Source organism: Bactrocera latifrons, unplaced genomic scaffold (genome assembly GCF_001853355.1).
Source record: "Bactrocera latifrons isolate USDA-ARS-PBARC rearing strain unplaced genomic scaffold, ASM185335v1 scaffold_11, whole genome shotgun sequence".
In the NCBI taxonomy this organism is placed as follows: domain Eukaryota; kingdom Metazoa; phylum Arthropoda; class Insecta; order Diptera; family Tephritidae; genus Bactrocera; species Bactrocera latifrons.
In genome coordinates, this window is record NW_017534519.1 from 455286 (window position 1) to 481043 (window position 25758).

At 38.4% G+C, this 25758-nt stretch overlaps 1 protein-coding gene across 1 annotated transcript in view; it reads left to right on the forward strand.

Annotated features, from left to right (window-relative positions):
* LOC108971960 overlaps window positions 1-25758 on the forward strand; it is a 144545-nt gene that overhangs the window by 108534 nt on the left and 10253 nt on the right. The window contains exons 6-14 of the mRNA XM_018938331.1: window positions 572-778; window positions 917-1062; window positions 1478-1628; window positions 5624-5754; window positions 9563-9722; window positions 16954-17196; window positions 17778-17903; window positions 18645-21068; window positions 22972-23106. Of these exons, the coding sequence (XP_018793876.1) occupies window positions 572-778; window positions 917-1062; window positions 1478-1628; window positions 5624-5754; window positions 9563-9722; window positions 16954-17196; window positions 17778-17903; window positions 18645-21068; window positions 22972-23106 (3723 nt within the window). The remainder of the gene's footprint in view (window positions 1-571; window positions 779-916; window positions 1063-1477; window positions 1629-5623; window positions 5755-9562; window positions 9723-16953; window positions 17197-17777; window positions 17904-18644; window positions 21069-22971; window positions 23107-25758) is intronic.

Consider the following 25758-nt stretch of genomic DNA (forward strand, 5'->3'; position numbering starts at 1 on the left):
CATTACTTAAAATAATAATAATTCTGTGGTTTTCATTTCCTACACTGACCCAAACAGCCCGCCTTCGCTTCATGCGCATTGAACACCGCAGAAACATTACTTTTTCTTCTGCCACTGCTGKAGAAGGAGCAGAGAAAAATGCTATCAACTTACACACATTGCTGAAATGCAGCTTTCAAGAATGTCAAGGAAGCGAGGTGAGCCGTAGCAAACGAAATCACCAACGTCTTGCAGCCGCATACTTAAATGGGAGCTTTGCCTGCTTTTATGGATGCAACGAAAGGAGGACGCAACTCATGTGCAGTTATRTGTGTCGAACATCTCGGTTACAATCCGTTTTATTATTACGACCATGCTGAAAGTTTGCAGTAGCTTCAGTACTTGACAGAAAATTAGAATCTAAACGTGGTAGTCATTGCGCCGTGCAGACTGCGACTGCGATTGCCTAAGTATCTGGGTTAAGGGTTTTTTCGCCGATTCTGTGTTGAATTGTATTGTTGTAAACGTAAAAGTATATCATAAGATATTGAATTGTTGTAGTTTAAGCATACCTTTTCATATGTTATTTCAGGTCGACCAGATCCCAAAGTCAACTGGTTCAATGGCACGCAAAAGCTTAATGTAGGCGATGGAGATTCGATGGGCCGCCATGTGACTACAAATCGTTTGGAGGTGCTGAATATTCCACGTTCAGCTCTCAACACTACCTACCGATGTCGTGCTTACAATACGAAGTTGGTTCCGCCAATCGAGCGCAGCATACGTATCGAGATGCTATGTGAGTGAGAAAATCCACAAATTGATAAATATTTAATTCATTCCTTTATTGAAATATTTTGAAAGTTATTTGCTTCTTTTAATGCACTCTTATATTCAATCGAAATATTGAATCTAAACAAGAAAATTACCTTTACAGTAAGTCCAACATCTGTGAATCTCACAAATAAGCTGAAAGTTTTCTCTTCCGGCACTCAATATAATTTGACTTGTGTCGTCGCCGGTTCAGTGCCGGACACAGAGATACGCTGGACGCAGAATAACCGGCCTTTTAAGCGAGGAACGGTAAGTTGTGAAGGAAGTGGATTTCTGAGAGTTAAAATTGGTGTAATCAGATAAAAATGTGTAGCCAATTAAACTTGAGATATAGCGGTATCTGTCTGRTATCAAGTGCATGTAAGCACAAAGTAGAAAGTAAAGGAACTAGTGTACACTTTTCGATTAAATTCATAAGTTAGTATGAATAAATAGATACTATACTATAGATCTCAAGAGTCAGATCTACTTAATCAATACAATTCCCGAAATTGTTATTATCGCTTAACTAATTCAATATGCCATGCGTTATCCATTATGAAAAAAATCTATTAGAGGTACAAGAGAAACACACAGGGATGAAATCCATAATAGATCCCAGAAAACGACAAACTAGTAATTATATTATATATAACTAAACGATTACTCTCATATTTGTCGCTAGCTTACAACGACACAAAGCAACGGCAGAGTCTTCTCCACGCTGTCCTTCCATCCACAACCCGAAGACGACGGCACATTGCTGAAGTGTGCAGGCTCCAATCCGCGGCTGCCAATCTCCGCAATGGAGGATTCCATTTTGCTGAACGTGATATGTAAGTAGAATTGCTAAAACTGATATTCTGATTTAATTTCATTTTTAAGTAGTGTAAGATGCCAAAATAAATTAATTTGTAGACCAGCTGATCAGAAGCGACATCATGACCTCCACTAAAAAAGTACATCAATGAGTATAACATAATTATTATAGAAACATTTTGATTCAAGTTCATTATAAGAAATATATTGTCTTATAAGAGAGTGCAGCTTCCTCGTGTGCGAAGTTTTCGTTGCATTTACATCGATTTCGCACAAATACAATTCTTTCAGGCTTACAAATGGGAAAAGTTTCACAATAAATCTAAATTATTTGCTGTGCGCAATTTCGCCATGCTTTCGGTAAAAATGTGCAAACAATTCACCTTCCCAGCCGGCTGCTGACACAATAACGCCGCAGTAAATTTCACTTTTCGATTATCTAAGCCGCAAACATGTCAAAACTCCAACTCGCCGGCTTTCGAAGGTTGAAAATCCGACGAGTTTGATAGAATCTAACGGCTGCAATGCCAAAAGTAGCAAAAAACTAAAACGCTCCCGCCACATTTAGAAAGTCGAGTCCACACACCCGCACACCCACACGCCCACCTATATACGTAGACACACTTTCGTGTCGCAGTGTGTGTGTTTATGAATATATTCATATGATATTCAATAAAGTTGTCAGCGCTTGTTTTATTGTTTCCCACACATATTCACACATTCACTTGTATTTCCATGCACACAAACATATGCATGTGTGTGTGTGTAATTTAATGAATGTATAGGTTTTTCTAAACATAATCATAAATTTATTGAAATGCAGACTTAAATAGAAAATTTATGACCATAGCAGTAAAAGCAAGTACAACACGCGAGCACGGCGCAGTTGTGGAGGAGGGTGGGCGACGAGGTGGCGAAGTACACAAACGCTTTCGCTCCCTCTGGAACATATGTATGTACATACTAAGGCAGGCACGTTCGGTGTAAGGAGCAAGTTCTTGTGCGACGGGCGCTCACACGACCGTTTGTCATTCCGCCAGCGCTCATGCTGTGGAATTGCCAATGGCTTTCAGCACAGCGAGCACATGCCATGATGAAAGCTACGAAAGTTTTATTTCTTTGAAAACTGTTGTAAATAATGAATTGTACGGTGTGACAAACAGACAACAAATAATAAGCAAACAGGGGAGCGCAAAAATATGCAGATTTTTATTCGAATGTGCGAAACGAGGTTCTACATTGGTTGCGGGCCGAGGGGTATGTGTGTTCAACCATGCCGGTCAGGTTGCCTTGGATATGGCTTGGTTGTCTGGCAGAGTTAGAGGCACTATTGTGTTGGAAAAGCGCTAAATAAATACATTTCCACACACACACACACACAATAATTGGTTTGAATATAAAGAGAGAGTTCAAACGCTCCCACGCTAATAACGGTTTTATGTGTTTTTCAGTTATTTATATTTAAGAGGTCCATTTTTTTCTCAGTAGTTGAACTTCTCACAATTAAGAATCTTAAGCTGTTGCCTAATAGAGCCGAATCCACCTTACATTTGCTTTAGTTCATTGGCAACTCCACTAGCGAAACTGAAACTTCCACTTCCATCCCTCAAACTTGGCAAATATCTTTATTGGTACTCCTTGGCATGTAATGACACCTTCAAGTGAGTCATCCAAAACGTAGCGTTGGTGTATTTTACGATACCATTGTTGCCGGCAAGTTTACGAGCCCTCAATTGAAAGCAAGCTTATTTATATATTATGTACATAAATATTCACTCCGTGTATTATTTGCCAAAAAGTTTCTGGTTTGTGTCTTTTATTTATTGCATCTGCAAGTACTTTGAGTACGCACATAGTAAAATGTGTGCCAAATTTGAAAAGTTTACAAATAAAATTACGCAAAACAACGCAAATACCCAAAACAATCTGACAACCTGCGATAAGGTGGTAAAGATATAAGCCAGCGGACTGCTCATATTTCATCGCTAAAAATAATTTCGCATGCATAACCGCAAATAATTTTATATTTGCAATCTTCCTACAACTTTTTCAACTCAAATAAATTGATCAGCGCGTTGGCCCTGGTTACCGCAGAGGGGCGAATAAACAGCCAAACTTTCGGATGTTTGTGTGTCGTGAGTAGTACCTAAATGGCGAAAAGGTAATAAGGAAATTGTTTTTAAATTTGGGTAAACTTTTTTAAGGATATCTTCTAAAGGCCCTTTGCAAGCCGCAGCTCGTAAAAAGCTTCTTTTTTTTTCTACTGAAAGATAGAAAATTTTTGCATAACTTTTTGTCAAGGAATTTTTTCTATGTAGAGAGTTAATAATTTCCCAACAAACATTAATCCTCAGTAAGGCTTCTMATGAAAGGAAGATCAAGCCGATAGTCGGAATATAGCACTAATTATTTAGTCATATCACTAAAACYTTAAGGATTATCCCCTTCGGACTACATAATATTTTTAAGAAAAAAAAAAAAAAACACAGAAACTTCCTATTTATTGAGGAATGTTTATTATCATTCAAAAGGTCATTCTTTGGCGATTATTTTCTGAAGATTATCTCTTTTGAATATTGGCAGTGGCTACGTCTCAGAGCATTTCGACTGATAAGTGGTGAATGAGACGTGTGATATTTTGTTCCTAGGCCTGAGTCGAARCAAGATTGTTCGCATAGACTTTAGAATTTTCAAATCCAATCGCCTGGTCCCACTAGAAATTATCCGACATCGAAATGTTTTCTCTACAAATCCATTGATTAATGCGATATGTGAAGTGTTGCCGTCTTGTTTAAACCAAATGTCGCCGATAACACGAGCTTCAATTTCAAGGTATCACTTAAAGGCATGAATCTCTTCTATTTCCTTTTCGTACATATTCAATTTAAGATCTCTACGTAAAATGTCAGTCCGTGCTGCTGCGAACGGCGCCGACTCAACTCGCAGCTACGGCTGCAATATCTTCGCGGCGTGCCGGACGTGATCTTGATTCGTGATACGGTCGAATATAATTCAATAATGATTGCTTAGTCTCAGGATGGATGATTCTTTTGTAGACAGAATTTTATTTTCAATGTGCAAATACTCATGATTAAGTTGAGTTAAATATCAGAAGCACATTTTCAGGTATTATTTATCACCTGTAATAAGACAGTTGGACAGTTGGCCTCGCCCTCTCAGTTAGTCGCTTCCAATAAGATAGCATTTAATTCAGTTGCATTTATTTAATATTACGAGCATAATTACTTAGTGCAGCAATAGCAATCATAGACATAATTAAATTCAGAAATGTCGCTCGGCTGACTTTGCACTATTTGTATTGAAACTAAAACTTTAACTTTTAAATGCGACTATAATCCGTTCGCACAAACACCAAAAAACGTAAAAAAGCTAAAAGAGCCATTGTGGAACTGCAGAAAACTTCGTGCTGCAGCAAAAGTTTGTGACAGCAAAAAGTTGCCCGACAGTCTCAACCGAAACTGGTAAAAAGGCGAAAAGCAGTTACTCTCAAAAATAGCCAAAAACAAACCCAACATTTTTAAGTTGGCAACGCAGAGCCCAGCATGCAAGCTGAAAGTAATTCTTCTTGTCATTTAGCTAATTAAAAATTTCAAACATTTCTTCTACATGTAAGCGCCTCATATGTGGTCTGCAAAATTTTAATTATAGGAATGAATAGTTGCATAAATAATAAGAAAAACAGCAACAAAGTTAACACATATGTCTAATAGAGTTTCTATATCAATATTTTTTACATATTTCGTTCTCTATTTTCTTTATCCTGTGTTCTTGTGTATTAAAGTTTATAACCTTTTGATTACAATAATTAATAAACGTCCATATTTGCTGAAAACCGCAATACTTGGAAGATATTATTCTATGAACAAATCATTMTTCTTATTCTTTTACAATTATCCGCTTCTTCTGGAATAACATACCACCGCGGGATTTCCATCAACCAACACGATACCTAAACTCCACATTTCTGCTATCGCATATGTGCACCCAACAGATCCACCACAAGTGACATTATCGCTGGGTTCGACACTCAAACCGGACGAAATTAAGGAAGGTGACGATGTTTACTTCGAGTGCCACATAAAAGCTAATCCGAAGGAGCATCGCATCACATGGTCACATGATGTGAGTGAAATTCTTATTAATGCAATGATATTTGCTTTATTCAAACAAGGTATAATATAATATGTCATTTGAACCTGAATATATATCCCTCATTGTTTGCACTTTTCTTATTATTTTTCCCAAAAACTTCGACAAATTTTATTGTTAGAGATAAATGGGCATTCCATTAGTCGTATACTTCAAAGGCTAGAGTACAGTGTAGACTACTGCGCGAAAGTGTGTATTTTTAATAAATATTATATAGTATATATATTTCTACATCTTTTATTTTAAGAACACAAGTGAAATTTGAAAGAGAAAACTATTAGATGTTTCGAGTTGTATGCGAGCGTTGGAAAACAAAGTCTTCCAGCAGAGATTCGTTTAAGGGCTTGCATGGGTTTCCTTGGGTAAAAAACAGCCTTTCTTCAACAATTTTTTTCACATATAAAAAATTAGATATTTTGTTAGAGTTTTGTATTGTTACAGACATTCATTATTAACCAAGAAATTCTGAAATTTTTAGAATTTTGTTTTCAAACAGTTGTAAAAAAAATCGTTCGTCCAAGTCTTTAAAAATTGTATACCAAAGATCCCTTAAAAATAAGCTGATAGAGTTGATTAAACTGAGAGGTTACTCTTGAAATGGTCGTAACTCAAAAACAATTCGAAATATTGATTTAGAATTACAATATATTATTTTTAAAGTTCGCACCTATTGAGATATGAGAAAAAGTTTTTTTTTTTTTTGTTTTTTGACTGTGATTTATAGTAAACACCGGTGCAAAAGTTCTAAAATAATGTTAACTCTTAAAAACCCGCAAAGCGAATGATTTGATTCCATTTCTCAGTTACTTATACAATTTTGTTGCATGGTTTMGTAGCAAAGCACAACATTTATTAATCTATACAACTGTTTCTTGAAACTCAATAAGCAATAAATCACCTTGGGCATGGTAAGCCACTCAGTGATAAAAAGSTTTTAAAGCACTTACACTTTATAAATATACATTGCCGAAATAACTCAAAATCACGAAATTTTCCGCAACGAAATTGCTTTTGCACCAGCGTACGGGCATTAAAAGCATACAAAAGGGCGAAGAAAATTATGGATATGCAGGCATGCACACACACATACATATGTGCGTATGTGTGCCTCATACATGGATTGTGACACACAATCGCAAATCATTGCAGGTCCCACATGCGCAGCAATGAAACCGCAAAGAAATAGAAAAAAGCATTATAATAAAAAGGCGCAAATACTGCGGTGCATGCAATTTAACCGACACCCACCGAGCTGAGTAAGCTGCTCACATTTCGAGCGTGGCTGTTTCCTATTTGTTTTTGTCGTAAAATAACTACTCACATTTTGCTTGCGGGTAAAACAGCTCATATAAATGCAGTTATTATTCATTTTATGACAAATTTCCAGTGCATTTTCATGAAAGAAGGCAACGCGGACCGGGCCATACGCTCCACACCGGCGCAGACACCGCGCACACGTGTGTATGTGTGCGTATGTGTGTGAGCAGCTGACTGTGGCAAGATAGTAGCGGATGTGCACGTATGCCACTCGAGTCGTTTGCCAGTGCTGCCAGCCAGGGCGCACACTCCCGCGCACATCCAGTGGCCGCTGGTTATGCGTATCCATTTGAGTGCTTGCTTGTACACACTCACTCACACATGCCTGCAAGTAAGCGTGTTAAAAKGGTTTGTATGGGMATGTACGATTACTCATCTTTATGTTTTTTTGTTTTTATTTTTGAAAATGTTTTCACATCTCACATTTCTTTGTTGCTTCAATATTTTCCTGCACCTACAAGTTTATTTATTTTACTCCCACACACACACACACACACACACACACGCATATGTGCGCTCATGTGAGCATGTTAGTGTTGTTTCATGCATATTTATGTGCATACATTTGAGTTCGTGTATTTATGCATTTATTTACTCTTTTATTTGCGGTGTTGTTCGCATGCAAAAATTATTTGCACAAACCATACCGACCAAATGGCAAGCAATAACAACTGCTAGAAAAGAAAGAGTGATAAAACATAACAATAACCAAACAGTGCTGCCACAACGTTGTGTACGAACGCACACACGCCAGCTCCTCATAGCTTTTACTCTGCTCCAGCTGTAGAACTCCCAGTAAGTCATAGAACGGTAAGGAGAGTTCTGTCTCTTATACACATCTAGATGTGTATAAGAGACAGGCTTTTACTCTGCTCCGGCTGTAGAACTCCCAGTAAGTCATAGAACGGTAAGGAGAGTCTCGGAAGTTTTATTAACGAGCAACTTAAAAAGTAGCCGCTTGGGCTTTTCGAAATACTGACCGTTATGCCRCAAGCGCTGATCGAAATTTGCTCGAACATGTCTTGTCCTCTTTCACCAATGTTGGGACCACTATTTAGAACCCGTTCTGAAACCAAGTCTGCAGAAGAATCCAAAGTTTGGTCAAAAAAATATAGGGCTCGTACCACAAATGAGGGGAGCAGTCATACCAACTATCTATAGATTAATATAAAATATGTTGGAAATGAGAGCATTGTTGCGTACGAGTCACACATTTTTGGTGTTGTGGGTGCAAATGGTATACTTCTATATTTTTCTCCTGCCATAAATATTGGCATTACTGTTTTTTCGCTGTTTTTGTTATTTTTGTTTTATTGCTTTATTTTTTCCGTTCGGTCTTTATTTACAAAGTGTGAATGCTCCATTTTGGAGCCATTGGGATGAGGCAGCTAAACGAAAATTACATAACGCAAGCATAAATACCGTTATATCCACACGCGTTCACTTTACAGCACGGCATAGTTTCCTCTTTGAGAATATATATTTCAAAATATAAATTCCGAATATCTTTAACACGAGAGATAAAGTGTAACACTTTCGTGCAGAAATTYGCTTTTAACGAGTATTTATTATACATTGGGACAAAAAAGCACCCGGAAATYGCAATTTAATTCGCCAGGTAAACAAGTTGGTTGCACTGTCTTTAATTACTATGCCAAATATGAGCGCAATCTGTCCACCAGTTTGATTGCAGCAGTTTAAAGATCGTCCTCTCCAACAGAAAAGTGAAGTGTGTGGTGCTGGAAAATCGTCAAACAAGTGTTAGAGAGATGACAAGAGCGCTCGACATCTCTCGACCCGATAAAGCTGAATTGAATGATTTCTCCAAAAATTGTACGATTGTGCTCGAATTTAAGGAGAAAACGCAATGAATACCATCGATCAACCACCGTTTTCACCAAACGTGTGATCCGTGTGATTTTTTCTTGTTCACCAAACTAAAATAGTCACTACGTGGAATCCGTTTTCATCCTATTTTCGAAGAGATAAAACAAAGTTTGTTGAAGGAGTTGAATACCATCTCAGAAAGTGCCTATGAGAGTGCTTCGAGGACGACAGAAATCGTTGGCATAAGTGTTTTACATCTGGTGGGATTGACTTTGAAGGCGACAAAATAATTATTGATAGATCATTAAATATTTTGTGTTTTACTTATAATTTCCAGGTACCTTTTTGTCATTATGCACACTGTTTTGCAAATATTTTTTGGTAARCACGCAAAATATTTCCTTTCTAAGCTAATTTTCCATACCTGTCCGCTCCAAATACTCCAGTAATTTGTTCAGATATTTATGTTGGTTGAAAACCCAGAAAGGTTTTCACTTTTCAGAAAGCATAATGCTTAAAGTGTGCAACCTTTTYCCCTTGCGATAATTACGTTAAATCTGAAAACGCTAATTTAAATGTCGAGCCATAATAATTTTACAAAATTTTAATATWATTCTATTTTATCGTCTTCTTTCAGGGCATCCCGGTCACCCAGAACGTATCGTGGGGCATCATTATATCCACACGTTCGCTGGTATTGCAGCGCGTTGCACGCGTCCACGCCGGCTTCTACGCTTGTGCGGCGGCCAACGACCGCGGCGAGACGCAGAGCTCGCTGGTGAATTTGCGTATACGCTGTAAGTGCTTTCCGWTTATTATCACAGTAAAATCAACTATTTTCTCTCAAACACATTTTACGTTTTATGAATAATTTAATCCGCTCGGGGGCAACTAATGCGAATTCGACATCAAATTAGTGAAAGAGTACGCGTGACCCCCAAAGCTGCATTTGCATGCAATTGCGCGATGTCACTAGAAATGCAAAGCACGCTGTCACGCGTAACGCAAATGCGTCCGGAGTGGTGACACATTCGATTGCATTTCCGAAGGACTATTACAGGCATTTAGACGCCGCGCTCGCTCGAATGAATGGCAATGACAATAAATTATTCTCCAGCAACAATTGTCTGCTCATAAATATACGGTTATGTGCCGCTTTGGCCGCWGTTCTGGCTGGGGTCGAACGCGTGCGGCAGAGGTCAATGGCATTCACTAACACTCAATTAAAAGCAATATATGAGCCATGGTGGGCAATGTTGTGAGAATTGGGAATATTTCAGCTTGAGTATGTAAACAAAATTTCGTTGGACATCTTCATATTCTGATAGTGAAATCAGAGTTTTCTACAGTTCTAATTTGGAAATATTAAATGAGAATCATTCATTTTTAAAAGATAAGTTAAGGGCCTTGAAGCAATTTTATAGCGTTATATCTGAAAACGACACTTGCAATGTTGCATGTGTTGGTAACATTAGAATTCACCCAAGCTCGTTAACAATTTTGGTACCATGCRAAGCGATTGTGGCAATAATCGTAATGTGCCATTCTGTCTGGTCATTGAGTTGTGTAAAATTACAACGTTAGTCCATTGCTCTCTATTTGCCTCTTAAAATTCAACCACATGGCTGSCTATGGAAATTTTATTCAGCACACATGCGCCGGAAATTTGCAGTTCAGTAAACGAAATGAAGTAAAATTTGTAAAATATATTTAACGCAATTCATTTATAGCTTTGGCGGATGTAYAGCTAATTTACGAGCGCTTTCGAATATATACTTATTTGAATTATTAATTTAAACTGCTGCAAAAGCTTGATTGCTTCTAAAATATTTATGCCGTCTTTTTTTTAAGAATTTACAGAGTTTTGGAAAGCATTTTGAATACATTCTGCCGTGACATATTCCCATTTTGAAAAACTAAATTCTTTTAAGCATTGCCGAGAGTCCATATACGTAGCACAAGGTGGGCTCCAAAAAACAGAACAAATTGCAAAATCAATTTATTTTGTTCAAAATAGTCTCCTTCTGCTTCAATACAGCTTTTTGCTTGGTCCAAAGGCATGTCGAGCGAGTGTTTTTCCGAAAAGGAAGAAGTCGCACGGTGGCATATCASGTGAATACGCGGTCGGTCACAAGCGTCGATSGATGAGACGGCGCATTACCGTGTAWTAAACGCCAACTTACATCTTCRCYTCAAAATAGAAAGAATAGAGGAAAGCGTTATAGTAGAATACCGCATTAACGTTTTGGCCGGGTGGAACAAAGTGTTTGTGGACAATACCCTTGGAATCATAAAAATAAATCAGCATTGACTTCTYCATGCGCATTTTTTKGGTTTCGACTCGTCCGGTGCCTTCCCTTCAGCGCTCTGGCATTTCGTTTCGGGACCAGTCACAATATCTAAAGAAAGTTTTTTCCTTCTTGACCTCTTTAATGATGCCCTTCGAATGKTGCAAGTGAGCAGTCTTTGGTCGGCAGTCAATTTGTGCGGAACAAACCGTGCTCACACCTTTCCTAAGCCCAAATGTTCGGTCAAAATGCCATAAATCGATGTTTTGAAGTTGCTCAATTCTATTTCCATAAATTTTACTGATGATTTCGGCTGATTTTTGATGAATTCACGCACAGTTCCGATGGAATTTCCGGTGATCACGGATTTTGATTTTCCCACATGTTGAGCGTCATTTATGTCCTCGCGACTATTTTGAAAACGCTGAAACTACTCGTGCACTCTGCTATGGGATAGGTAATCATCGTCATAAACTTGCGTTATCAATTTGAACGTTTCGGTAAAAGTTTTACCAATTTCAAAGAAAAATTTCATGTTGGCTCTGTGTTCGAAGCTCATATTCGCACCGATAATACAAACATACTGACACTTAAAACGCAATAACTTCACTTCCAATCAATGAAATATCATAAAATTCTCACTGGATAATCAGTAAAGATACCAGATTGTAGCGCATCAGTCGATATATAGATAGCGCCACCAGGGGGCGCTAGATTCAAAAAGTCCTGTTTACTTTGGAACGTACCTTGTATGTTGTATTATCATTTTATATATTTCTAACACAAGGGCATGCTGTCGCCACAATTATACTCGTATTCTTCCCGAATTTCAGACTCAGATTGACCTCACATATTAATCGATATGTTTTGTAAAAGTTAGCCTTATGTACCATGATCCACATATCTGGTGTCTGCAGTTTTTGTTTTTAAGTTATAGTGCTGTTTCTAAACTTGTTTAGCGTAAGATGGAATACCTTGAGGGCAGTACTTGCTTTATTTGTTTTATTCTGACAACTTGTTAATTGATTTGTATACTGTAATGAAAAATAAGCAGATAAAACTGAAAAGTTTGTTATATGGAAATGAGGTTTGGTTCTCAACCGGTATCGACCATTTTCACAATCTACAAGTACGTTAGGGACCTCACACACCAAAGTTGGTCAATCTCCCGCAATAGGATTACGCCTAAAAGAGAGAGTGCCACAAYCATTGTCCCATTCTTACACCGGCTTCTATAAAGCATTTCGCTATATCTAGGTTGTGAAGATTGAGGCTTCTCGCGCATTTATTCAATGAATTGTCGCACTTCTGTTAGTTAACAATGTAACCGTTGTACGGGTATAGGACGTAATTATTATCTGAATTTATTCATTTTCCCAGTTATCGCTAGAACTATCAGGAAGRCAGAGGGACGAACAGACAGTCGCTCGTATTTCAATTTGTTTAATAATTCTGATCATATATATGTTTATGTAAAACTATATATCAAACTCGAATACTTTTAGATGATGCAAGCAATTTTTAGATGAACAAACCTACTATTCTCTGTGGCAATACGCAGCGAAAGCATAAYAATACCCAATAAGTGTCTAGCAGCCTAATTCTCTCCCCGTGGTTCAAAAATGACAAATAAATTTATAAATRTTTTACATTAATTATGATTATTATATTACAACTGCCATTGTTCATCAGATTATGGAACTCTGTTAGCATAAATTTTAATATTTGTCTGAATTATCGCATAATTAAACAAATTATTCGAGAATTGTTCGAATTGAATATTCGATACATACAACTCACATTTCATACATACTTACGTGGAATAATGAATTTGATAAAATAAATATAAACAAGTGAATTGCATAAAATGTATAGTCCCAAATTGATTACCTTCGGATAGCAAGCTAATTCATACTGTCCCAATGAAGGTAATGAACAGAAAATACCAGCAATGCTCGGCTTTAATTTACTRCTATTTTTCACGACAAATGAATTAATTAATACTTGTATTTAAAAACATAATTAGTAGAAACGCCTAAAATACGGCCAATATTTGCATATGCATATGGTTATAGTAAATAGAACAACATTTGTTTTCACGTGGGAAAGATGGCAGCCATATAAATATTCCATTTTGTTTAGTACAAACAAATAAGCAACACTGTGACGCGGGTGGAGCAGAAATATCAACACGTTTGCGTTTAAAATCTCTGCTTTCGTTAACATTACACACACACTCATGGCCAACCGCTGTTGCCTTGGTACAGAAGTTGCTCATACGCCCSGTCCGACTTGTAGCCAAACATGCGAAATATACAAATTTGRGGAATAATTAAACACTTTCRTCGGTTTTCAGRGAATTTTTGTGAGTTTTTTTAAAGCAAACCYGAATGTGCGATAAATTACTTAAAGTGCCTTGCAGTCTAATTAAGGCACTGCATGAATGGKTGTTTGTCAAAGACAAGTAATAAACACATCAGATGTTGCAGATAAGTGCACGACCGTGCTTTTCAATAGCCAACTCGGCGTACGCACGCACACTTGCGCACATCCGTTGGTAATAAACGCTCTCATTACTGACGCTGTTGCATAATTAGCGTAATTGAAAACAAACAATGCGCATGTGACGATACATTCTAATTCAATTCGTCGCCCTGCCGCGCCGATTGTAAACACATACTCACCACTACACTCAAACGGTTGTGTGTGTGTGTGCCCAGCCATGTAAGCAGTTTTTCTCCCAGTGCACAATTATTGGCAGGAGCATATTTTGCACCAGTTATGAACGGCGTGTTAATGAAACGCACACATGTTGAGTGCCCTCAATAATGCGACTAGTGTGGGCGCATGGCATACAAACGAATATGCGTACAATGGGCATACTTTACAAGCATGCAAGCATTGATTAACTCTAATATTACCGACATATACATAATTTTTAGTGTCAGTTTGGAGCTCTTTGTTGGAGAATATGCTTAAAGGGGAAGAGAAAATCCGGAATTGCGACAAAATTGGAATTGAATATTTTCTTATATTATTATTATTTTGAAAATTTTAATACTTGGAAAAAAAAACTCTAGCAACTAGAACTATCGGCTATGACTTTTCTTATTTCAGATATATTTGGGCATAAATTTCAATCTCCGATATAAATATTTCTTTTATGTATACATATGCACATATAAATATTGTATATATGTATGTTTATGCAGCTCGTCGCTTTCTTTTGATAAAATCGGTTTGCGGCAAATGATCTAGGAATCATTCTAAGCAACTTTGGCTAAGAAACTATGGGTCTATAGATTCGACCCTGTGTTTTTAAAGGTTCTTTGAGAGATGTATGTATATCAGAATACTCTAACCGATTCTGAAAAGTAATCAATAGTTTTTCTATTTGTTTGGCTCGCTGTAAATCAAGCCGCTCTAATGTACATATGTATATTTATATGTGCATACGTTTTTAGACGCATTTCACATATTTTACATGATGAAAATAATTTTATCATCAGTAGCATACCCGATAAAAATTAAAAAAAAAAATAAAAAATAAAAAATAGAGGACGTTCCATAATAATGGCAATACATAATGAAATTATTCAAAATAACAACCCATTTATTTCTCCTCAAAACGAGGTATGTCCTTGAGTCTATGATTCYTCWATATATGTACATATGTATTGTGGCACACAGCTGTTCCCGAAATGGATAATCAAATTCATATTTCCCCGCTTGGCGTCACTTCGTTTTTTCAATACAACGGCATGGTCATAATATGGCCATAAGCTGCTTGTCTTTCACAGTTCAAACAACATGGCTACCTCTTGTTAATGCACACTTTGAACAAATAAAAGCACGTACATRTTTATAAGTTTTCGTGTGAAATATTTATAGAAATATATTACTTTAGATAACTTGAAGTACATATACTTATGTAGAGATACATACATATGTGCGCATGTGTTGCTGCATACACATTTATGTTTACAAACAAGCGGTTGCAATAAAATTTCCAACCCAATCGCTTGGAATGAAACGCATGAATTTAATAGACGAGCGAATTCTGAGGCGAAACTACGCGCAAAAATATGTACAAGCATGGAGCTGCGCTTTTGTGCCCGCGTGTGGGTTGTGGATAAGCGTGGCTGGCGAAACACCTACACCAASCAGTATGCATGTATGATTTTACATTCAAAAACTCATGTGCATTAGTGTGTGTGTCGCTATTGTGGGATATAACGGTACGAGTTTGTGTTGAAAATTTGTTTCTTGATTCTTTCTTTCGTGCGCACGAGTGCACACCGGAGAAGGCTCACTCATATAACAAAAACACGCACACACGCTTCCACAATAACACTTACAACTGAATTTACAACTGTAAACGTATTTATCCACAGCGCCGGAACAACTTTGATGAATAGTGTGTGATATTTGCAACAACAAATATTTGTGTTTTTCGCTCCACTTTTTGCACAAACCGTTGACATATTAATATCAAATAATTATGCGCGCAAATATTTGCTCGAGTGAAGTGTTATCGGCGATATTGTGACAACATATTTGAATATGGAAATTTGCAGACGTCACAGGGTACTTAAAAAGATGTACATACAGACTTGCATATACATYATTAAACATTGCATTGCTTAACTTCAAAAATGAATGTACGTAAGTACCTACGCGCCCACAAACCGAATTCATAGCGGGATTCTGTAACCAGTCTCTAGTCTCTATTTGAGACATTTTGTGGTAAAATCTCAATTTGTGACTAGTTACTATTCACWAAACCGTCTCTAGCTTTAGTCTCCAAATATTGCCTCAAATTTGAGACCTGGTAGTTAGCAAGTCACAARACCAAAAATAACTCTTGTCTGCCATTTTGAATATACTGAATAGAGATCACTATAGATATTAATCGATTGTCGTTTTTTTTTATATTGTGTAAGTTGTTTGTTAAGTTGTTTGATAATTATGTTTTTTTACTATGTTATAGAAAATTTAATATTTGTTATCGACATATTTATTTTCATTCAAGTATAAAAACACCTCTGAGTAATGAAATGTAATAGAGTTTGTGACTATCACTTACAGAATAGCAAAATTGTCTCTGTCAAATTTAGAGACTTGATACTGTATCACAGTACAGAATCGCACGGTTAGCAGATGATCGCTTGAGAGTGAGACAAAACGTGTTKTGTTTTTCTTTGTTGCAAACTGAAGCAGTTGAAATCGGTTTAGAAAAATAGCAGTATTCTTYCAGGCTTAAATAATAGCTGAGTTTAAAATGACGCTGGCGCAAGTACATACTCGTATTCAAATTACTAATTACTGAAATCATATGAAAGATAAATGGAAAATATATTAATTTTTTTTGTTTGTTAAATTTGAAATATTTTAAGCGSAAAAACCTTTCTCACAGCCAAACCCCATGTTTCGAGGGACTTAGTGTAAATTGGCTGCAGGAACATGGGAATCCAAAATTTTTAACATGAAGCGGCGATTATTATCGTACATAAAATTTTGTAACTGTGTATTTTATATATTTGCATATTTATTAAACAAACCTTTCGAAAAAATATACCTGAATATAGCCCCTAATGGCATTTTTCGCCACAATATTTTCGAATCCCTAATTTTTCATCATTTTTACTTTTAATTACTTAGTATTTAAACATTTTTCCCCTCTAGATACCAAAATAGATAATTATTTTAATGCGAACATTCTTCCTTTCGTTGCCTTCAGATGCCCCAGTTTGCAGCACAAACACAATGATTGTTATTGGCRCCTCACTTGAGGAGGCGGTGCCGATACCTTGCCGCGTTAACTCCGATCCGCCGGAAATTGATTTCGAGTGGACTTTTTCGACAAGCGGCGAGCACTTTGAAGTACCATCGGGCCATTATGCAACCATACAAGAGGCTACAACAACCGGCGATGTGCACCGAACAATAATCGAAACAAATGATACACATTTCGAAACTTACGGTAATGTAGCAAATATTTCTTACAATTTCAATGCGGRAGACTACGTTGTTTTAATTGAAAAAATACACAAAAGCAGCACACATTTTTCCATGTAAATATATGCACATGTGCATTTATCTGCACACACACAGTGACATGCCTTCATGTTTGCCTCCGACCTAAAGTTTAATTAATTCCAGTATACGTTGTGTTTAATTGAAATTATGAGTTTTGTTTTCCAGTAGGGTTTTCTTCAACGAAAAGCATTTGTTTATTTATATCGGAAGTTTTGTAAGCACTTAGTTACGTAAATTCACTAACAATTCACCGACAACGCTTTSAGCGTATTTTTTGTTGCGATTTCTCATATACAATCTCTTATCTGAAATAAGCATGCCTCAACATGACAGTCAACTGACTGATAAGAATTAAATTGATTTCGAAATTTCACTATAAACTAGAAATACCTCCTCCATGGCTTTGCACAACAAAGTAGATTCTCAGTCTTACACAATTATGAATATTCACATATATGTTTGTATGTGTGTACCTATATTATATTTGCCATCCTTAAAAATTGAATGTTTTCTCTTGTCTTACAGTAGAAACTGTAAGCGAATTGATATACACGCCGAAGGGCGAACGGGACTATGGAACTTTGGCATGCTGGGGTCAAAATGCAATTGGCAAACAAACGGAGCCTTGTCTATTCCAAGTCGTGCCAGCAGGTGAGTCAATACATATATACATACAGTGCGTATATTGTTACATTAGAAGCCGAGACATACCAACAACTCAACGCTCTCCACATTTATATAACATTTGTGCAATAACGTAAATATATATACATATGTACATAATATTATTTATTTCGACACACGTTTTATTTGAAAATCTGTGTAAATAAGATTTTTTCAGAATATAGCAATTATTTTGAGTTTAAAATCAGTTTCCATTCGAGTTCTCTCTCTGTTCAGACTTAAGATATTAAGGCGTTGCATCGGTTTCCTCGGGTAAGAGGCTCTTTTTCATCAAGTTTCCTTACAAGACCGTTTAAAGTGAAAGAAATGTGTGYTTAGTTAAAGCCTTAACTTAGAACTTGGACTAAGGAAAAAACTGAGAATTGAGTTTCTAAGAATCAATAAAGTTAGCTGACTTACGACACCAATAAAGACCAAGCTTGCCTTCTCAAACTACTCAGCTGTTTAAGGTCTTAAACGCCTCGGACTTACTGTTTAACCTAGACAAACCTCACACCTATTTTAGCATCTATTAATATATATATTRTATATTATTCAGATCATATTTTRTCGTAAAAGKCCGAGCACACATACTAAATAGATACAAGTAGATTCTAATACAAATATTAATATAGCTCGAKGCTCGATGAATTTATTTCGCAAAAAAATATAATCTGTTTTCCATCTATTTTCATTGATTCGTCTATGCAATTGTGTGTATGGGCGCAGCCAAGCCAGGAGCATTGCGTAACTGTACTTTGCGTCCATATGTGGTGACCTCTGCCTCGCTAAATTCATCGAACCAGACAACAATGCATAGCAATCAGATGATGCCAGSACAACACGGACGACAGGAATCAAATTTTCCACATACGGAGTATGTACGTGAGCGACATATTAACAATGGCAACAATAACAACAGCGCCAGCAACAATGGTAATAAAATTCACAATGGAAATGGCAACAGCAAGGCAATCAGCAGCAGCAGCAAAGGCAATAATAAAATCAACAATGTTGTTAATAACCAGCCGCAGGAGAAGAGGAAAAAAGCTGCAACCTCATTTGCGGAGCAAAAGCAAAAGAAATTGCAATACCAACCGACACGGCGGCTGCAACCCAGCGAACAACAGCAACAACAGCAATTACAACACCTGAAGAAACGAACATCTTTCACACCATCTCAAACGCTGGCGGCCATCAAACGGCAGCAACAACAGCAACACGAACAGCACAAGAAAACAGGAAGCGGCGCCAAAGCCGAGGCCGSGACTATCGAGGCAATTGGCTATGGCAAAAAGCCGTTATCAASTGCAACGCGCAGCTCCACGACTGATGAGAGCACCGGAACGCKACACACAGGCATGGCGGCAGCAGCTGGTGGCGCCAAYGCCGCAGCAGGCAACCTGGCAACAATGGTGTATATCAATAACAAAACTGATGGATTGCCCATGAAGACACGAACGGACAACAAACATCGGTTGAAACGTGCCGCTGACGAGCATGCAACAACTGCAACGGCAACACTCACACAATACAAAAACAACGAGGCTTCTAAGTACAAGCTAAAGAAGAAGGCATACAAGCTGGCGCGGGCAACAAAGGAGCTGCGGCAGCAGCAATCGAGAAAGCGAACTTCAAAGCAGACGCAGAAGAAGATAAATGCGAGCAAAAGGCAAAAATCAAATTTATCATTGCCAAGAGTTGCTGCTGGCGCGGCAGCTGCCATCAACAACGGCAGCAATGCACCGACGAACAGCAGCAGTAAACAAACGCCTGTAACAAAATACTACAATTGGCGGCGAAAAAACACGCATAAACGTGAGATCTCACAAGAGATGAGCGAAGTAATCCATCATTTAAGGTCAGCAACAACGACAGCAGCAGCAGCAGCAGCAACTGCCACTGCAACAGATACGTCAAAGGAAGCGGAAAAGGAAGCAACCCGGGYAAAGGCACGAACCCAGCGACTAGCAAAAAGAGAAATCGCATCTGCAAAGCCCAGCGAATTAACGCAACATCCAACATACGTGGACAAGACAAGTGGGGACTTAGCTGCCGCAATAGCTACTGGTACAGCTGCGACTACACACAAAGGCAGCAGCAGCAGCAGCAGCAGCACCTTTCACTTGCCAGTCGACAATTCCATTAACTCAGCGCTAAATCGGCAACAGCACATTGACGGCGGCACTGCCGCTAATGAATCCGCTGCGATCGCTGCAAACTCATTAGATAAGGTGCGCATACGCAAATCTTTGACAGCCAAAAACGTTGGTTCCGTCGTCTCGGATGTTGGCGGTGAGGCGGGYAGTGGGGCTGCCGCCAACGACCGTCACTTTTTGCAACACAACAAAGCCGGYCATCACATTAGCAACTTTTCGAGCAGTGATAACGGCAAAGCGAGCGCGCAAAKCAACAAAGCCAACAGTCGCAACGCGCCGCCCAGCGCGCCCGAAATAAGCAATCATGCCACCGCCTTTCACCAGCAACAACAAAGCATTGCAAACGATAATCGCAACATCGATGTTATTGGCATGCAACGCGCAATTAATGATCTCGCCTCGAGCTCGGATGAAAGCGTCCGGGCATCAGAGATTTTTGCAAACAAATTTGCTTATGACGATGACATGGGCGAGATTGACATGGCGGTTGACGAAGTGGATGCTGACGCCGATATGGAGGCCGAATTGGTAGGTGCCGATGCGGATGAAGGCAATGACATTGATGACGCAGATTTAAATGGCATCGTTGAGCTGGATGAAGAGCTATCGCCGCCCACGACGAGTGCTCTGCAAAGTGATATACATTYACCAGCWCACGCGGCGGATGCGCCGCACTTCGAATACTCACGTATGGAGTATAGTTTCAGCAATGGCATTGCCACTCACAGCCTGGTTGGCAGCAATGACAATGGACATGGCCTTGGTCTGGATGGACTTGGGTACGGTGACGGTGGTGGTGGCGGTGGTACCATCAACCTGGAGAACTACGATAACATTATCTATTCGACAATGGAATTGGAATGTATGCCCGGTTACGATGGAGGTCTGCARCAGCAATTCTTTCTCGAAGCGTACGACTCCAAAACGAAGAAGCTGCGCCTGAACACTTCAAGCACCTATGCCGATATACCAATATTCCGTATCGACTTAAGTGGTGAGTAATCGGTGTGGTATTAGCTATCTAGCCAATTGTGAATTCTCAAGATTTTCTTCTTAGAGGACCGACAATGTTGTGGTATTTATTCTGTCTCTTATACACATCTAGTATTAGCTATCTAGCCAATTGTGAATTCTCAAGATTTTCTTCTTAGAGGACCGACAATGTTGTGGTATTTATTTACCCTCTAACCATTCCTTTTCATSTTAATATTAATCGCTAGGCATGAGGAAGATCTATATTTTACCGCAGATAATTGTGTTCCTAATGGCTCTGCTAAAGAAGTGATTAATGTGTGTTACACCTCTGCACTTTTTTTTTTACCGCTTCCAGCGTCTATGCGTTGAAGGGTGTCAGCTTGATGTTGAACCGAACGAGTTGAGAGTGTTATAATTTATTATTATTAGGTGTTCTCCAACGCATTAGGCTTATTTTCCTTTCTGAAGCTAATAGTGTGTGCGCGACAAAAACGCAATCGTCAAAGTTTCCCAAATCGTTTAGGGTGTCTTAGATTTTTCTACACCGCTGCGAGTTAATGAGCCAAACTTTTCGCCTATCCGGCGCTTATTTACTTTTCGCTGTTGACTTTTTCCATTTTCAGAGTAATAAATTTTATTACTTGCCGCACAAAAACAGGCACGCTGAACCGCACTCTCCATCAAGCTCTCACCAACTTTGCAAAYAGACGTATCGATAAAGAGTGCGGCGCAATTTTTGGCTGAAATCTATTGGCGTTTATTGGCTTTCGCCGCTGGTTGTTAGCTTCCAACAGCTAGCTGAAAGCCCTCTTACATCATTTTACACGTCCGTCTTCCCCCTTATTTGCTCAACCGGGCCAATGCATGCAAGTTTTCTCGCAGGCATTGCCTCAGGTTTATTTGCAAAATCTAACGAAGCGGAAAGTCACGATTAGTTAGACAAGCGCGGTAAGCTGCCAATATCAGCGCAGCGCAACCAACTTCACTCCTCCACACACTCCCCTCCGCAAGGCTTCACTTCTCACCCACCAGCTGCACTCTTCGTCCGCCTACAGCCAGCGACTGCTGTGCAAATATCTTGTTGCACCCACTAACCGTTTGATGGTTTTGTAAATAGAGTGAAAAGATCAAAGTCGCTTTTGAAAATCGTTGTAGGTGGTTGATGTATGGCTGCCACAGTTGTTATTCCACGAGACTACTCGATGATTTCGGTGGCTTCTACTCCAACAGTCAGTACTCGGTGTCTTGTGTCCTGTGTCTTGTTACTGTTGATGCGCCTCGTTAGATGTTGTCTTTTGCAGCAGTGGCTACGGAGCTGCAAAAAACTTTATTTAATTTACTTTTTACATCAACAACTACTAATAGCAACCAAAGTTGCCAGACAACATTTGCGTACAGTTGCTTTTACCGTTGCGCAGAAACAAATGCAAGTTTATTTGGGTGTGCGTGTTGGCTTCTGAAGTGGCTGTTGTGGCAAGTATTCACTAATGACTTGGTGGCAAGTTGATGCCAACTTTTTGGGAATGCTCGCTAGTTGGGGACGTGGTTGGAAGCCCGTAGTTCTCCTTGCTGAAATGGGTGTGTGAAAGCTTCAGCAGCTAATTAKGTGATCATGTGATTTGGTTCCTGAGACGGTTTATTAACAGAGAAAATTGTTGAGTCTCTCGTTTAATTTTCAAATGTAAATTATAATATTTGAATTATTGGTTTATTGAAGAAATATGTATTAAATATATTTGAAAGCTGTCCATATTTTTGATTGTGGTATAAGATTTGCTGTTGGTAAATGATAAAATGTTGTAAACATTTGAAATTTTAATTTTTCACAGTTTCTGTATTATAGTTCTTCACAACTTAAACCCCAATTTATTATAAGCAGATTTGGTATTTTCATTGATTTAATCTACTTTTATTTGCTTTAGACTTGGCCTCAATGGACTACTACCCGGATCCAAATCCAGCACTGCATTTAGTCGTTTATAGCGCCAATCAGAAAGGTCGATCGGAGCCGATTGTTTTGGAGAATATTCCCATAAATGAAGCGGAAAAGCGAACAGGTACATATTATTGACGATTATATGCCGATCGATTAAAAGATTTTCTCGCTCATATAATTAAGAAAAGGACTTCCTGTTAATTGTAAAATAAGAAATTTAAAAAATATGAAATACGTTTTTAGTGTTATTTGTCAAGTGTTATAATATTTTAAATCAGCTCTGCCTCTAATTGGCATTAAATAATAATAAATTCTAGTAGATTTACCAGGAAGATCATCTATAACTACACATTATACCACTGAACAATATTTTAGAATACATAAAATTCTTGGTATACCATATCGTAAGGTTTGTCTCGGACTATTAAAAACCATACATATTCTCTTTTTTTGGGAACCAATCTTTATAAGCGCATAATTCACACTTCATATAGCCTCCCCATTCGCTAGATTGTTGAAAAGTCCCGACGTCATATTCATAAGCCCACGTCTCGTCATCAATAATGATTTCGGTGATTTGATTCTAGCAATGACACGCTTCATACCCATAAAATTAACCAACAAGTGTTGAGTCGATCCAATGGACATGCTGAGATCATTTGAAAAATCYTTGATGGATGATGATGACTTCCAAACACTGTTTCTTTAATTTTTTTTGATTTCATCGTGATTACTAGAGGGGCATGGCGTGAATCGAAGTTTCCCCCAAACACTTTTCCAACATTTTAACGATTGCGTAGCATTGGAAACACAAAATTTGGAACCAACWCGCCGTTCAATAATTCGATCTTGAACAAACAGCGGCCAATATAAAAAGTAGTTTAATTTGATCAGTTGGTAAAGAGTGGAAAAGCTGATAGATTATACATAAAGTCTAATATTAAGCCATAAAACATTMTATTACGCCAAAAATGAAACGTATTTATTAAATCAACTTATTTCACGGAAAATATGCATTTAACCCATGCCATACCTGGATTCAGTTCTTTCTTGTTCCCGAATGTCCATTTATGTTTACTTCTGTTCATATATACATCCATATTATAGATTCATGCTCCGTATCTGGGTCTCCCGCAACCGATTGTTTGCATCAAGCACTTACTGGTGACCCGCAAACAACCCAGAGTTGCCATTGGCGGAGCATTTCACATTTCCACTCGCAGTCATTTTTGCATTGCAAGCGGTATTATTCCCTATAATCTCGTATTTAAATTATTTATTCATTTAATACTTTTCCTTTTTACTCATTTGCATTGATAAATGTAAACAAGAAGTTTCCCAAGGAGATTGAAACAGACAAAGAACCGGAAAGGAAAGCATCCCACGAAAATGTGCCGTTGCGCTTATTTACTGCCTTTTGATTTCGGTTATTTTCTTATTTTTACCTACTGCAACGTTAACCCGCTCTGCCTTTTGGCCACTCTGTAAAGGTTGATGCCTTTGTTCAGGGCTGCGGACCGCTCAACGATTTTGCTTTTGACGAACAAGTCAGCAGTCAGGCTTGCTTTAAGGTTGACATTCAATTGGTTCACATTCAATGCGCCATAACAAAGCGCAATGGACAATTGTGTATAAAATACCTAGATAAAGGAACGAAATTGAGCGGCATTGTGTCCTTTTCCACTTCTCAAGAAGAGGCTTGTGATACCCGTGGGTGCTTCGTTTGGCTCGAACGAATTGTCAYTGAATTCCATTTGCATACATAAGAAGAGGGACGCGGGAGTGGAGGYTGCATAATCGAACCGAATTGCTATCGGTCATACTTTAACGATTTTTTTGTAAAAATGTCCGAATTGGGTMTGAAATGGTACAAGTTTGGTAAATGCTTGGTTTTAGTGTAAAGTGTCCCGTTATTCAGAGTAATCAACAACATTTGAGTAATGAGMTCAAGGTCAAGCCCTACAAGTTCCAAAAGGCCCATGATCTCACACCGAAGCAGCAACAAGTAGGACTTGAGAAAGCGGTCAAATTCCGGRCAGTGTGTTTTCTGACGAAAATTTTTTTCCAATTGAGCAATTCGTAAGCTCACAAAACCATATGGTTGACTTGACCGAACGTTCATACGAGAATCTAAGTAATCGGTTGGCCTCCAGGAGGAAGCACCCGCCACAAATAATGGTTTGGGCCCCTGTCACCGCAGATGGGTGCTCTGCAATTGTTTTCATGGAGCCTGGCGTCGAAGTAAATGCGACATATTATCGGGAAAGTGTTCTGSGGGCTGCTTTGACGCCGTAGGCAAACAAACATTTTCAGCATGGACGTTTCAAGAAGACTCAGCACCGTGTCACAAAGCGCGAGTGAACCAAGAATGGCTGAAAAACAGCGTTCCGAACTTCATTACGACCACACAATGGCTCTCGATTTCACCAGATGCGAATCCAATGGATTATTCTCTCTGAGTCATTTTGGAGAGCAAGGTCCGAGGTAAAAAAATCACCAGTCTCGAGATGCTGAAGAAAGCCATTGTCCGCGGGTGGTCCAAAATACCGGCAAGTCACATTCGGGCAGCTTGTGATACGTTTTTAACGGTCTCAAAGCCACAGTCAAGGCAAAAGGTGGTCTTATCGAGCAAAMGTGAATTGGTYCTGAAWWTAKRATTATTTTCACACATTTTGTACATTAAAATAAATAAAAAAAATTTTTCCAAACCGAATTTATGTTTATTTTAATTGGTTACACTTCGAGTGCCGGACCCTGTATTCACCTAGGAGAA